At 43.1% G+C, this 14,360-nt stretch overlaps 1 protein-coding gene across 1 annotated transcript; it reads left to right on the top strand.

Moving 5' to 3' along the window:
* Positions 1-11,248: 11,248 nt before the first annotated feature.
* Positions 11,249-12,746, top strand: LOC311322095 (uncharacterized protein). Its single transcript, XM_084454105.1, has 5 exons — positions 11,249-11,466; positions 11,801-12,012; positions 12,092-12,251; positions 12,349-12,443; positions 12,569-12,746. The coding sequence occupies exons 1-5, from the start codon at positions 11,442-11,444 to the stop codon at positions 12,659-12,661; spliced, it is 585 nt and encodes a 194-aa protein (XP_084310231.1). The 5' UTR covers positions 11,249-11,441; the 3' UTR covers positions 12,662-12,746.
* Positions 12,747-14,360: the final 1,614 nt, after the last annotated feature.

The raw sequence follows: 14,360 nt of genomic DNA, 5'->3' as shown, positions 1-14,360 counted from the left end.
AAACTTGCCGCACGTGAGCGCGATTTGTCCCACCCTCTTAACGCCCATAAATGCCTATAAATGGCCAATGAAACGTAATTCACAGAAATCGATACAGCCCAAATCTACTATGACGGCAAACGTGCCAGAAAAGAAGCAGAAGTGGCTCATGAGCCACTTGTCGTCATTGGCCAGTAGGTCTTGCTGGCCCCTGAAGACTCGCTCTCCGAATTCCTTCATCCATATCATCAAACAGCAGTAGGCCTACATATAAAGATCAAACAGCAGTAGGCCTACATATAAAGCAGCCATTGTGCGTCATTACGCATTTGAATTGCATGCCTTTTTATACCCACCCACGGACATGATTATATGGAACAGGTGCGATTGTCATTGACAATATATGAACCACATGTGATTGATTGATTTCATTAGGCTACTGGGTAGGCTATAGGAGACAATGGATCAGAGGGATGACATGTAGAGGTGAGGGCATTTGTTTCCGACAATGCTGGATGTCATGAAAACAGGACAGCCGATGACACATAATATCCATAACATCTAAGACAACTAACAGCACTCTTATCTGCCCGGATCTACACTGGATCAATTTAGCCCATTTCATTTATCAAATATGCATGGCGATTTCTATATAGCCTAAATCGCTTATAATAATGGGTGCCCTATGAATGAGGATTCCTGAGTCAAACAATGAGGCAATGAAACACCACCAACAAACACAGCCTATTTCAGTGTAACAGCTTACAGTGAATCATATAAGGCTATCCTTATAATATATTAGCCTACACATTGCATGAGTAAATATGTCATGGACAACAGTGCACACTTAGAGATTTCTTGTTGCGGAAGGCTAGGCTGCATGTTGGCACTGTCATTTTCCCGCGGTGAGAGGGCCTTCTCTACGACTAGAGTGATTGTTGCTCTACCAAAATTGGGATTCACATAGCAGTATAAATATGAAGAACGTTCACAAGTCATTCACAACAGTATTTGAATTATATGTGACAGCGGCTGGTGATTTGGTCCGCAACTCGGCAAACCCCGAAATGCGCTAGAGGACAAAATAGCTAAAAAAAACTTTTTTTTTCGTTTTTTGTTTTTTTGCGTATTACCAAAGTTGAAGTTGTGAAGAACCTACTTACTATAACAGACAACAGTTTTAGGTTCACGAAATACGTTTAATTAGTCTGCAAACTAAGCTCGTTTTTAGCTGATTTCGAGCCGGGTTTGGGGGCGGGCAGATCGATTAGCATGATTTGTTTTCATTGGCTGTTGCTTCCGGGTTCTCCGCCCCCCACCCTGCCCATAAGAACAGCACGCCGTCTGTTTACATTCAGCTCCAAGTTTACCAAGGATGCTACAGCTTTTGCTAAAGAGAAGACGGGGATGGCATCCAGGACATGGAAAGAGTTTTAAGAGCAGCTAAAACTCCAGCAGAGCAGGACTCGTTCGTACACGGAGTTTTATTCTTGATGACCTGTGATACAGAGATGACTGTATCAGCAAAGCATGTTGCTACCGAGCGAACGCGAACGACGTACCAGATTCACACCACCGCCAAGCATTCTGCTTTGCTTTGGGGTAAGCTGATCTTTATACTATCTGTGCTGTTTACATTACATTAACGTTGTCGTTTAGCAGAAGCTCCTTTCTAAACAAGTGACTAAGTCTAGCTAGCATAACAAAGGCTAGCTAGCTAACGTTAGCTAACATGCTAGTTAGCTGAGCTAGCCCTTTGTTCCTAAACTAGCCAGCGTGGCAGCTAATATCGAGCTAGGTAGCTATATTATAGAGAGAAACAGAATGAGAGAGCATGAGAGGTATGGTAGTCTGACACCTTTGTTTTTTGTTTTGGTTACAGGATGAGCAAAGCTCCAGGCCTGTGAGGATTTGCAGCTCTCCCTGGGCCCCTCCATACCAGCCAGCAAGAAGATCACTATGCACTACAGCTTTGATTTTGCACAACAGGTGAGAATACGTTCATCTTATCATGCATTAGCTAGTCTATTTAATCAACACTTTCTGGTACTATTTTATCTATATGGAGTGCCAGTACTGTGTGCAATAGTTTAATGTACTTTCTTCCTTCTATTCTATTGCAGTTTTGATGCAGAGAGACCTGGCATGGTTGTGGCCAGAGAACACCGTGATGCACCGGCAGTCGAGTTTCAGCTGCTGCGCAAGCCTGATGTCCTGCCCCCCAGAGAAGGTCTTCTTGTGCAAGCCCCACCCGGACTGGACATGGCCAGACAGACGTATCTCTTTGACAAGATCAGAGAGTTCTGTTCTGATGAGGGACGAGACGTCACATGTCCCCCGCCAAACTCCACAGCAGCTCAGAACAAGACTGTCCGCTTGTAGATTCACTGCAGATCATCAGGACGGACAGCACTGCAGGAGAAAGGCCACAGCCTTTCCTGTTTTCCTGTTTGTATACTGAAGCGTTGCTTGTTCTCTTGCACAGACTTGCCCACACTTGCACAGACTGCATTGTTAGAATATTGAATACTGAGCTGAGTACTGTTGTTATTACCTTGAGTATTGAGCTGGGGACTGTTATTACTTTGTTGTACACTTGATCACAATGAACACTATGCACCTTGTCTATAAAACAGACAACTGACTGTACACTTTAACACTTAGACTGTTGCCTTTTTTTGTACACTTAACTACTTATGCTTGTACTTTATATCATGTATGTGACAATAAAGAACGTTAAATTTGAACTTCATCTTATATTGTTCTTAACTGCATTCACAACACAAGATTAATACTGACTCAAAGAGTGTGGGGTCATCAGTGAGAGAGCACCTCACTTGGCAGCCACTCTCAGGTAATACCCCAAGTTGACAGCCACTCTGACAGATAATGACAGATCGTCCAGTGGGGGAGTGGCTGGGGGTGGGGTTACCAGGCTATTGTTCACGCCCATTACCTGGCAGTCAGAGGTGTGAAAATGTTGGAGAACTTTGGAGGGAGATTTCTCAGCTAAGTTGATTTGGCAGTACTAGCATTCAAATAAGCATATCTTCTTCAAATATGTTCAGATTTCAATGTATGAGACCTCATTTGAAAGCTTACAATCTGCACTTTCATAATCTGTAAAAAACTGAAAAATGAAAATGCCTAGTTGAGGACCAAATTACCAGCGGCGGTCACATATTGATTGCTTTGAGCACATAGCCTACGCTGTCCACATTAGGGGTGTGCCGGGAGCCCACTATTTGTATTTGTATTTGACAGCGAATTATTCAAAACGGTTTAAACAGAGGGGAAATGTCATTTCTTTAGCCTAATATTAATTGGCATTGCAATTGCTGTGCTTTAAACACATCAGAATTGCTGTTTATATATATATATATATATATATATATATTATTATCATGAATTATGAAGTATAATTCCTCCTCATCGTCATGTATGTTTTTATTTTAACAAACTATGAAGAACTTTTGACACCGAAAGATTAATTGACACCTAAAGATTAATGCATGCTTTCATCACAAGCAGGCTGGACTACTGCAATGCTCTACTATCAGGCCTACCAAAGAAAGCAATCTCTAAGCTACAAATGATACAGAATGCTGCAGCACGAGTCCTCACTAAGACTAGACGAAGGGCACACATCACACCAGCCTTAAAATCACTACACTGGTTACCAGTCAACTCTAGAATAGACTTTAAAATACTATTACTAGTCTATAAATCTCTCCACAGTCACTCACCAGAATATATTTCAAACATGCTTGTTAAGTACATGCCCAACAGACCACTCAGATCCTCAGGTCCTGAACTTTTAACAGTTCCAAAAGCCAGGACCAAGAAACACGGAGAGGCAGCTTTTAGTTTCTATGTCCCCAACCTCTGGAACACCCTACCGGAGTGCCTAAGAAGGGCCGAAACAACGGAGGTCTTCCCTACTAACACAGTGGGTTGCAGCAACGTTGCACATAAGTTGTACTTAGGTAAGTTGCAACGTTACCATCAGGCGATGTTGTGACAACGTCCATCTAAGGTCGAAAATAACTTTACCCTCCTAAGTCTAATTAGACTTTTCTGCAACGTTGCAGAAACATTTGCAATATGGGTCCCTGCAACGTCATTAAATAACGTTGCTGTGACGTTGGATTAAAGTCCTATTAGGCTAGCATTAGGATTGCAATCGGGCTATCCCGTGACGTCACTGCTTGCTTGGTTCACAGTTAAAGTAGGCAGGATTCTTTGCCAAACTGCTCCTGTCTTTTGTTCTTTTTTTAAATTTTCGCTTATATCCTTCATATTGTACTGTATGTTGAGGTGAATAACTCATCTTAGAAATGTTATTGATTGTATATTTCCCTGTTTGTTAACATTTAATGCTTTTTCATTAATTAAAACTAACGTTTCGGTGTCGACCAAGATATCATTTTTCAAAAGACGTGTCGAGAAATCCCATTCATTCTCTCGGCATTATGGAACGCTTCCACTAGGGGGCGATGAGATCACTTTCCCTCCCTATAGATGGGTTCGCCGCCTACGTCACAGCAGAGCGAGCACGCAGCCTCTCGGTAAAAAGGAACGAGCGAACGAGGAACGAACTCGCTAGCTACTCGTTTCATGTAGCTAATTATGCCTCAAAGCTGCTGTGCTGTGAACTGTACAAACAGAAAAGGACAAGATGATGGCCTCAGATTCTTCAGCATCCCCTTGAGATGTCCCCCTTTTCAGAGGAACCGTCGAAAGCTGTGGTTTAAATCCATAAAGAGAGCAGATTGGGGACCAACAACACCACAGTGTGGTGCGCACTTCATCTCTGGTAAGTTATACCAGTTACCTCGGGGTTTTTCCTCATCAAATTACATTGATTTGACTGTTGGTTTAGCTATTTATTTGTTTACTTACCGGTAATAATTTAAGTAAACAGAAGTAACTCATAACCTGCACGCTAAACTAAGTTCAGGAATTGGAAGCCCAATGCTAGCTAGCTAACGTTAGCTAATGCTAGCTAGCACGCTACCTAATGCTAGCTAACACGCTACCTAATGCTAGCTAGAACGCTACCTAATGCTAGCTAACACGCTACCTAATGCTAGCTAGCACGCTACCTAATGCTAGCTAACACGCTACCTAATGCTAGCTAACACGCTACCTAATGCTAGCTAAGTCAAGGCCCGAACTTGACTAATGTTTAGACAATATTGAAAATACTCCGACAAACTATTGCAAATCTTTTTTCTGTTATTGCTGGCTTTGTGTTCGCCGCGAACATTTGCAGAAACATAAGCGAATGGTCTGAGCTGTTAAGTTTTTGTGTTAGTTAACGTTAATATAAAATGGCCGCTGGACTGAGGGAAATGTGAATATGTGTTTGTTTGACTCTGCTGAATTTGAGACTCACATTGGGAGCTCGCTCGTGTCAGGCTTTCTAAGGACATCACGAATCTTAGGTTAATTTTACATAGGCAAAGGTGAAGGCGAAGCCAAGATAATGCTTTATATATTTTCCATTTGTCTGTAAAGTGGGAGACTGCCACCCACGAGGTAATCGCGGTGCCTAAACTAGCTGTTGTTTTCCACACTGATGATTAGCCGCCATTGACCGCATCTGTCCTGGTCAGATGCCGGCAGAGAATAAAAAATAAATTAAAAAAAGGATAGAATAGTGGCGTGTCACTAATTACTTATCGGCTGTAATGACTTGTTGAATTGTTGTTTTAGTCGCTTCTTCCCCTCTGCCTACTTTACCATAGGGTCCTTGTGTTTACAACCTGAATTTTTTTTGTTTATTGGGCAGACTGTATTGCAGTGTGGAGTTTCTGGGGGAGGACACTGTCGGTTGTCCCAGTATCCTGGCTCTCCAAAAAGGATGGGGTAAGAACATGTTTGTGTGAACAATGTTTCTGATTGGTGCTACTTTTCAATAGTACAGGGAAGCGGGTACTAACATGGTTTCACTCACAGTTGCAGATGTGTTCCTCGCCGATGAACAAATTCAGCCAACGGATAAAGAGCTGCGTGGAACCTAACCCTGGCTGGGCGCTCCACAGAGTCCGGGTTTTCCCCAAGTCCACAACTGGTACTCTTTGCATTTTAAGCTGTTAAAAAATACTGGCGGGGGGGAAAAAGATCATGACTCATTATTCTGAGGAAACAGGATGGCTGAAATGTATTTATTATGGTACTTTATGCACACAGATCATTACGAAGGTGCCAGGCTCATGGCAAAAGTCTTTGAGCAGCAGTCGTCGATGACGAGTGCCAGGAAGTTAGAAAGAGACGGCGCAACACGCGCTATCACTCCAGTGACGAAGGTAATATACTAAAGTGCATTCAACAGTCCCAAAAGAGTAGTACTTTTGAAATCGAGTAGTCTGAGCTAATTTACTGATATTCCACTAGATATTCCAAGCCCCGGGCAGCCATTGGTCCCCACTATGCAGGCCAAAGACCAGGTGCCAGGTGCCGGAGTTGAAAGGCCTCTGCCAGCGGTCCAGTACAATCCACGTGTGCTGTACAATCCAGGTATGCATGTTTGTGTTGAAATGAAATGTCTATGCCTACTGCACACTGATAGTTGGACTATTTTTTATTTATTTTGAATACCATTTTACTCATCTTGCAGATTTTCCAAGCTTGTCCCATGTGGGCGAGCGGGGCCCAGGCCCCATTTATAGCACCCCAGCCAGATCATACAGCACCCAGCCAGACCAGGTAAGAGTGGCATGTACAGATGTGGGAACATAAGAATGTAACTTGACCCGCGGTATTCTAACAGGCGCTTTACGTCATTCCGCACCACCGCTCGCCTGCCCATAGGGGCGCAGTAACACCACTCATTGACCCAGCGCTGTAGCTCATCTCGCCTACCGTTCTCAAACTCCTTGTTCTCTGTCTGGTTGTAATTTAATTATTACGAACAAAGCCTATCTATTTATAGTTTCTATCTCTGTAAATGTCGCCGGGTCTATATCTGTTAACTGTCGGGACAAGTAGAAGTTTAATACATTAGGCTGACTGAGTGTTCTCATATGGAACATGGCATCAGGACGAGGAAGATGGCTAACGGAGATGACCAGAGATGTGTTTGAAATGGTTCACTCACTCCCTCCCTATTACCATGGATGTATTGAGTGCGACTCATAGTGAACTACATGGGGAATGATTTAACAGTTTTGGGACACTACATGGAATATAACTGCGTAAGATATCCATGACTCAAACAAACAGACGCGCCGATCACAGATGGCAGCAGGTTGAAATATCAGGTAGTATTCAGGTTCCATGTTTAGTTGAATGATAAATCCCATATAAATGGTTGGAATTCTAATGATGTGCAAGTGTGATTTTGTCAACTTTAGTGCTGTCTGCTAATAGCAGCCTGTGAAGCTGCACGATAGTACAGCTGTAGCTATTTTGATGCTATTAGTTCAACTTCTGTTTCTCGGGCAGGAACGGAGACGAACTCGCATTAGCAGCAAAGCAGCTAGAGGAATGATCTTAACATTAGCTAACTGCTTTAGCTACTGCTAGCTACCGTCTTCTTCACTTCTCCTTCGGTAAAACATGACACCGTTGTGTTGTGGTATTGTGGAGGGCTTAGGCAGAAGCAGGAAGAGAAACCACTTTTGCCCCATATAAGTAAAATAATGGTCTCATAAGCATTTTCGATTGTAAAATTGTGTTCACTTGTTTTAGTTTGCAAACATATGCAATTTTCTTAGCATTCCCAGCTTTGTATGTAGTTTTAATGTGAAAGATACATCTTGAATGCAGTCAAGACAAATTATTTTGCCTCATAACTTTTGTCAAACCCCTTGGTTCCAGTCAATTGGATTATAGGCTATAGGCTACTTTCGTTTACAATGACGTTACCTTATGAACACAAATAGCTTAATCTATAGGCCTACATAAAAACAATAGCCTAAAACTATGTTTATTTACAATGTATTTTCTTTCATTGATAGCATGCCAATAGTTAGGGTGAGGAACGACGCGCGGTCTCTTTAGCCCTGAGGCCATCAGGCAGGCAGCTCAGGAGGTCGTTGAAGGCTATATATATTATTATGATATTATGTCTAATAATACATTCGTTGAAAGTACACAGGCTGATCTACTATACGGAATTGGACCGAGGAGTGTTCTCATATGGAACTAGGCTGCGCGCCCGCCCGCGACAAGAGCTGAATTGTAGTCAGCCTTCCCCGCTGCGCGCAAGACGCGTGCGTCCCCCGCTGATCCGAGCGAGAACGCAGGCGGAATGTCGCTCCCCGTCTGAAACGGCCTTGACTCCTGGAATCCCAAGGTCTTTCATATTGAAATTATCTTGATGGTCTCGGGAGTTGAGACGTGTTAAGGGAGTGCATCAGTCGTGAGCCTTGACAGTAAGCTACCAGCCTGCGCTGCGCTCAGCACAAAGTTGGATGAATGGATGGACTTTTTGGAATCCTGTAAAATGTTTATTGCGCTCTAAAATCATGAAAGCATAAATGTAAAAATGCAGCAACAGAAGTAGTCTAGATGAGATGGTGGTTTAAATGAATGGCAACACATAAATTGAGACATAAATTGAGACTGGTGATAATGCTGATAATCTGCCTACCTCTGGCTGAGTTCATGCTTAGCCATTCATCTCTTACACATGGGCCTATACAATACTTGCACAATCTACTTTGGACCGTTAATCCATCCATCTATCAATCAAACTAGCGAATTCAATGGCCAGTCATGGCAAAGCACCCGCTAACGCAGGCTACCCCCCTCCCACGATCCAGGGCTAGGAAACCGGTTCATCCAGTTTATTTGAATATAAAAGAATTTGGGGGGGGGGGTTACAATAGTCTAGTCCAGGTTCGCTGGAGGACCTGTATTTTCAGTGTTTGCTGGTAGCGGACTGCATCGATCAATGCAATGACTCTCCATGTTTTTCAGTTTTATCATTTTCATCAATAAAACATCATTTTTACAACCATGTCTCATTGATTGGGAAGCCATTTAGAGCTGCCGGTCTATTAGCCTACATTCGGACTCAGAGGATGACATAACTGTTTATTGATTAAGGCATTTTATTTTGTGTTTCTATATCAATGACATGCATGTGTGAAATTTTTTTGCAAATAAAAAAAACGGAAGAAAAAAAACATTGACCAACGGTATCTTATTTCAAAATATCTTGCTGCACTTACCATTTGTATTGTTCACGCTATAATGGCCATATGGTATTACCATACCATCTGAACACACCCTGTCCCCAGGAGAAGTTCTAGTCATTGTTTCATTGTTAGCGATGATTTGACTGTTCAATGGATATCATTCGGTCCTTGGTCGCGAAAGCCTATTAGCCTACAGTATAACGACGCACACTGAAAGTAGGCTATACCAGTAGCGAAATAAAAGACAGAGTCTACAGTCTACTGTAGATATAAAAATACATTGATTGCAAGGTGCATAGCCTGAATAAAGGCAGAACGTGAGACAGGGAATCCATTCTAGTACAAGGCTACTGCGTGCGTGCAAGACTGAGTGCGTTCACATTTTCCATTTCCAAACGGTTTTCCACCTCACCTAATTTCGCTGTTGATTGGTTTCAGCTAACGTTAGATTATAGTAGCCTAGGTACAGTACTGGATATTTATTTAAACCGAAAATGGATTTTAGTAAATTAATCATCATTCCATTGTTATTGCTCCAGAATCAAATGACAACCGCTTTCATGATACTTTTGATCCTAACAGAAAGAGAAATACATCTCTAAGTATCTAAGTTAATATAGGCATATGAGAACGCATCATTTTGTACGGTAGGCTAGGCCTATGCGTCTTGTAATTGTAGCCTACTGTACAAAGTAAGGCGTTCAATAGGCCCTATTGAATTTCTTTTATAGCCTAAGTAGACAGTAGATAGACAGTTCTGTTCTTGCTGCAGCAAGGGGGGTATTCTTCTGTGGACACTGCGAGGGGCGCCGGACGCCAGAGCGCGCAGCTCTTCAGCCAACTGGAGATGTCGCGTCTGGGGAGGCTCTGCGTCTCTCCACCAGTCCCCAGCGAGTCCAAGCTCCCCAATCAATAATACATATTTATAATAGCCTACATAGCGCGAAACTGTGCATATAATAGGCTGTAGCCAGCGCGAAACTGCGCATTCCCTATAGCCGTTCATTGAACAGCTGGCGGCCGGTATAAATAAATAAAAACATACACGATATTTTGTTATTTGAATGATCTTGAATATATATATATATTCAAGATCATTCAAATAACAAAATATTGTGTATGTTTTTTCATTTATAATTTAACAATAGGGGGTGCAACAGAACACAATTTTAGGGAAAGTCATTGACTGGCGGACTTCAATGTTTTATATATATAAAATATAGTTATGTGCAAATGAAAACCCACAATCGTCCTATGGACCTTACCCCGATTTTGGAAATCAGATAAAGGCGTTCACAAGACCATTTCAATAATCGCATTATTACAATTATCGGTTGATGTCTCACTGTCAAACCTGCCGCTATATGCACAAGATAGTTAATGTCCGGATATGATTGGCAATGAGTGATCATTACTCATGGCGACTATTTCAATTTTGTATGGATCCACACCTCCGATCAAGCTTATTTTGTCTTTGTATCGTGCTGAAGCCATATAGCCTACTGCGCTCAGACTTGGCTACATTAGCTGGTGCCCCGTCTTCAAATTTACTTCCGGGGTTTACGAGTAGCCTACCAGTTGAATGCGTTCCAGAAACAAAACGCAAAACCCTCACGTTCACCACATCTTTACTAACAAATATATTTACAATACTGTTATTTTGCGCATTTGACTTAACAGACACCACGTCTTGACCCAACGTCAGTTGCCGAGATAGATAGGCTACTGTAGGCCTAGATATATTATAGGTGTTCGTAATAATTAAATTACATCGAGATGGATAAAACATGTGTTTGAGAACAAGGTAATAATAACAATTAAACGTTATTTGTATAGCCCCTTTCATACAGATACCTTCAGCTCAAAGTGCTTTACAACAGAGCATTTAAATTAAAGAATTTGAAATTTAATGATGCTTCATTCGTAGACTATAGGAGAAAAACACTGAGCCCAGCCTGCTAAATCTACTCAAAGACGCCACCTGGCGGTGGTGCATCACTAAAACGAAATAACACCCGTCTGAAATCCCACGAGATTTCCAACGGGATTTCCCTGCCAAATACCGCGACGTGAAATGCTGCAGCAAGTTACATTTCTAACTTCCAACATCTGTACTGCTGTGGTGTCTACCTGTCTTGTCTTTATTTAGTTTCCCTCCAAATGCCAGAAGCCAAAGCCAACACCATAAAGTTTCCTGCTAATCCCATTCAGTTAGCTCTGTGATTGGCTTTTTTAGATTGAATACCATTTACTCATCTTGCAGATTTTCCGAGCTCATCCCCTGTGAGCGAAAACCATGCGAGCCCAGGCTTCATGTATAGCACCCCAGCCAGACCAGGTAAGAGTGGCATGTACTGCTGTGGTGTTGTGATGTCTACCTGTTAATGTCTTAATTTATTTTCCTTCAAATGCCAGAAGCCAAAGCATGCTGCCAACACCATACAGTTTCCTGCTCATCCCTTTCCTTTATCCCTTTTGTTTTTCAGTTAGGTCTGTGATGCCGTCGCCCAATAAAACGGCTCCAGCACCATTGACTCCATGTACCCCTCTACCTAATCGATGCTGCTCTGCAGATGCTGGTATGGGACACTTCATGTTGCATGCAGGGATATATTTTGAGTTTCATTTAGTTTTATGTCAATGTACTTATAGCCACATCTGTGTTTATCTAGATTTCCAGAGGTCTGTACATCAGCAGTTCTCAGAGATGCGGGAGCAACTCCGTGAGCTTGCACGGACTGTGAGGGAACTGGCCCAGAGCACGCGGCCTGTGGAGTCTGGAGCCCAGGGAGAAGTGCTGGATGTACTGAACCCTGCCCAAACGGACGAGGAGCTGCAGGTCTGTGAGGCCAGGTTGAAGGACCGGGAACATCAGAGGAAGATGGTGAGTGTCTGCAGGGCGGAACTTTGTCTTATTTTTGCAGTGCAGGGAAGGGTACAGTAAATGACTCTTTGTTTTACAGACACAATACCTAGGTGCCATTGGTGGCAGAGACTTGGCGGACACAGTCCGGCGGGTGCTGTCAGCTGTAGCCACACATGCGGTGTGGAGCGCCTACAGTGTGCACGGGAAGAAGGGGAAGAAGCCACTGAAGAGTATGACACTCTTCAATGTTCTAACATGTAAGAAATGGTTCATATTTTGAATATTTTTTAATACATCGTCTTTGTTCCATGACCGATGTGAATTGAAACCATTACCTTTCTTGATCACTTAAAGGTGCAGTGATGGTCTCCATGCCAAAGGCTACGATGGCGGAGGTGGCCGCCCAGCTGCAGGAGACATTGAAACATGCCCCTGCTAAATGCAGAAGGGTAAGTGATGTCTTTTTTTTTGGTTTCTCCTACCCAGTGACACTGCATGGTTCCAAAGATTGTGTACCACTTTTTTGTGCATGTATGTGCGTTGTGTATTTACGGCCATTTCATTGTGTCTTTAGGTATCTGCAGAAGTCCGCCTGAGCACAGCCCATCCAAGAACAGTCCATCTGAGCACTCCCCAGCATTCTGATGAGGAAGACTTCCCTTCCTAGCTGCCCCCCAGCCCATCTGAGCACAGCCCCCCCCCCCCCAGCCCATCTGACGCCCACCCGCAGCCCATCTGAGCACAGCCCCCCCCCCCCCCCGCCAGCCTATCTGAGCACAGCCTGCCATTTTTTTTGTAAATAACTTTTTTTTGTAAATAACTGTTTTTGTATTTTTTTTTAATCCTTTTTGTTTTTAAACTTGTTTATCATGTTGCAGGCCAGACCTTGTGTACTTTTTTAATAAAATAAATTGTTCTTGACTGAATGGTGTTGTGTCATAACTTTTGTACCATAATTTTGCTTGCTGCATTGACTATGACATTAATAGGCTCTTTGCACAAGCTCCACTACTTCCTGACTCTACAGGCGTATTTCTTTCCTGTCCTATACTAGTGGATGGAAGTGATTGATCAGGTGTGCTGCACACCGGATTCATCGCTATTGCTATCCAATAGTATAGGACGGTAAAGAAATATGCCTGTAGAGTTTCAGGAAGTAGTGGAGCTTGCGCAAGGAGCTGATTTGTTTTGTAATGCAAATTATATATGTAGCCAACGGAAGTGTAGACCACGTTGCAGCAACGTAACAAAGTAATATATAAACGTGTATACAACGTTGCAGCAATATACATCGAAATCATCACGGAAATCACAACGTTGTGTACACATTGCAGGCACGTTGCAGACACGTTGGACCTGCACGTTGCAGCAACTTGTGTGCAGATACCGCGTTTGCGTTGCATGCACGTTTAACTTGACGTTGAGTGGACCATACAAAAGTCTAAATTGCACGTTTCTGCAACATTGCTGCAACCTGATTGTGTTAGTAGGGTTCAAGTGAGACCTCAAGACGTACCTTTTCGACCTAGCCTACAATCACTAGCCAGGAGACACAGAAAGGCAGCCTCAAACCTACCTGTGAATCATCTGTATACATTGGTATTTATCCTGCTATGCAATGTATGTATATCAAGTAGTGTACAGAAGCTGGTTATCCTGAAACAGGCTTGTTCTGTTCTGACAGCTGTGTTGCTTCAATGACTCAGTGTGCTACTAACCGTTTTCTGCCTCCCCTAGTGCCTCTCTCTCTCCCTCCTATCCTCTAACCAGGTCCAGTGTCAGCTGTGGAGCTGTGGATATCGTATGCCTCTCTCTCTCCCTCCTATCTTCTAAACAGGTCCAGTGGATGCCCCACTGTCACCAGCAGACCTCCCGGAGTCCGATAGATACCCCCGTGTCTGCTGTGGATGTCGTAGCATGTCCGTAGAATGTTCTCTCTCCTATGATGCTTTTAGCCTCTCGTACTCTGAAATGTAATTTAATGTAATGTATTGCTTTATAAATGTTCTTAGCCGGTAGACAAACATACTCCTGGAGCTTGCTCGATCGCCTTGTTGAGAGGGGTCAGGGAAGAATCTCACGATTCTTCGAGAAGCTCACTTATCTGGCCCCCGGGTGATTACTGTTTTTTTGCTTCCCTCTGGAATATGTAGAGAGTGGGTCGTATGCCCACCTCCCTTGTTCTCTGTAAAGCGCATTGTGTTGCCTCTGGGTATGAAATGCGCTATACAAATAAAGCTTTGATTGATTGATTGATTGATTGAAGTTAGGGCAGTGGCTAGTTTCAGTGCGAACTAGAATGGAGAAGTAAGATGCCTCCTTCCCTCCACTAGTCTGGGGGTCCATCTTGGGCAAGTGGTAGTACC

Source organism: Borostomias antarcticus (assembly GCF_949987555.1).
Source record: "Borostomias antarcticus genome assembly, chromosome: 19".
NCBI classification, from domain to species: Eukaryota; Metazoa; Chordata; class Actinopteri; order Stomiiformes; family Stomiidae; genus Borostomias; species Borostomias antarcticus.
The sequence above is the reverse complement of the archived record's forward strand: the minus strand, read 5'-3'. Positions and strand labels throughout refer to the sequence as shown.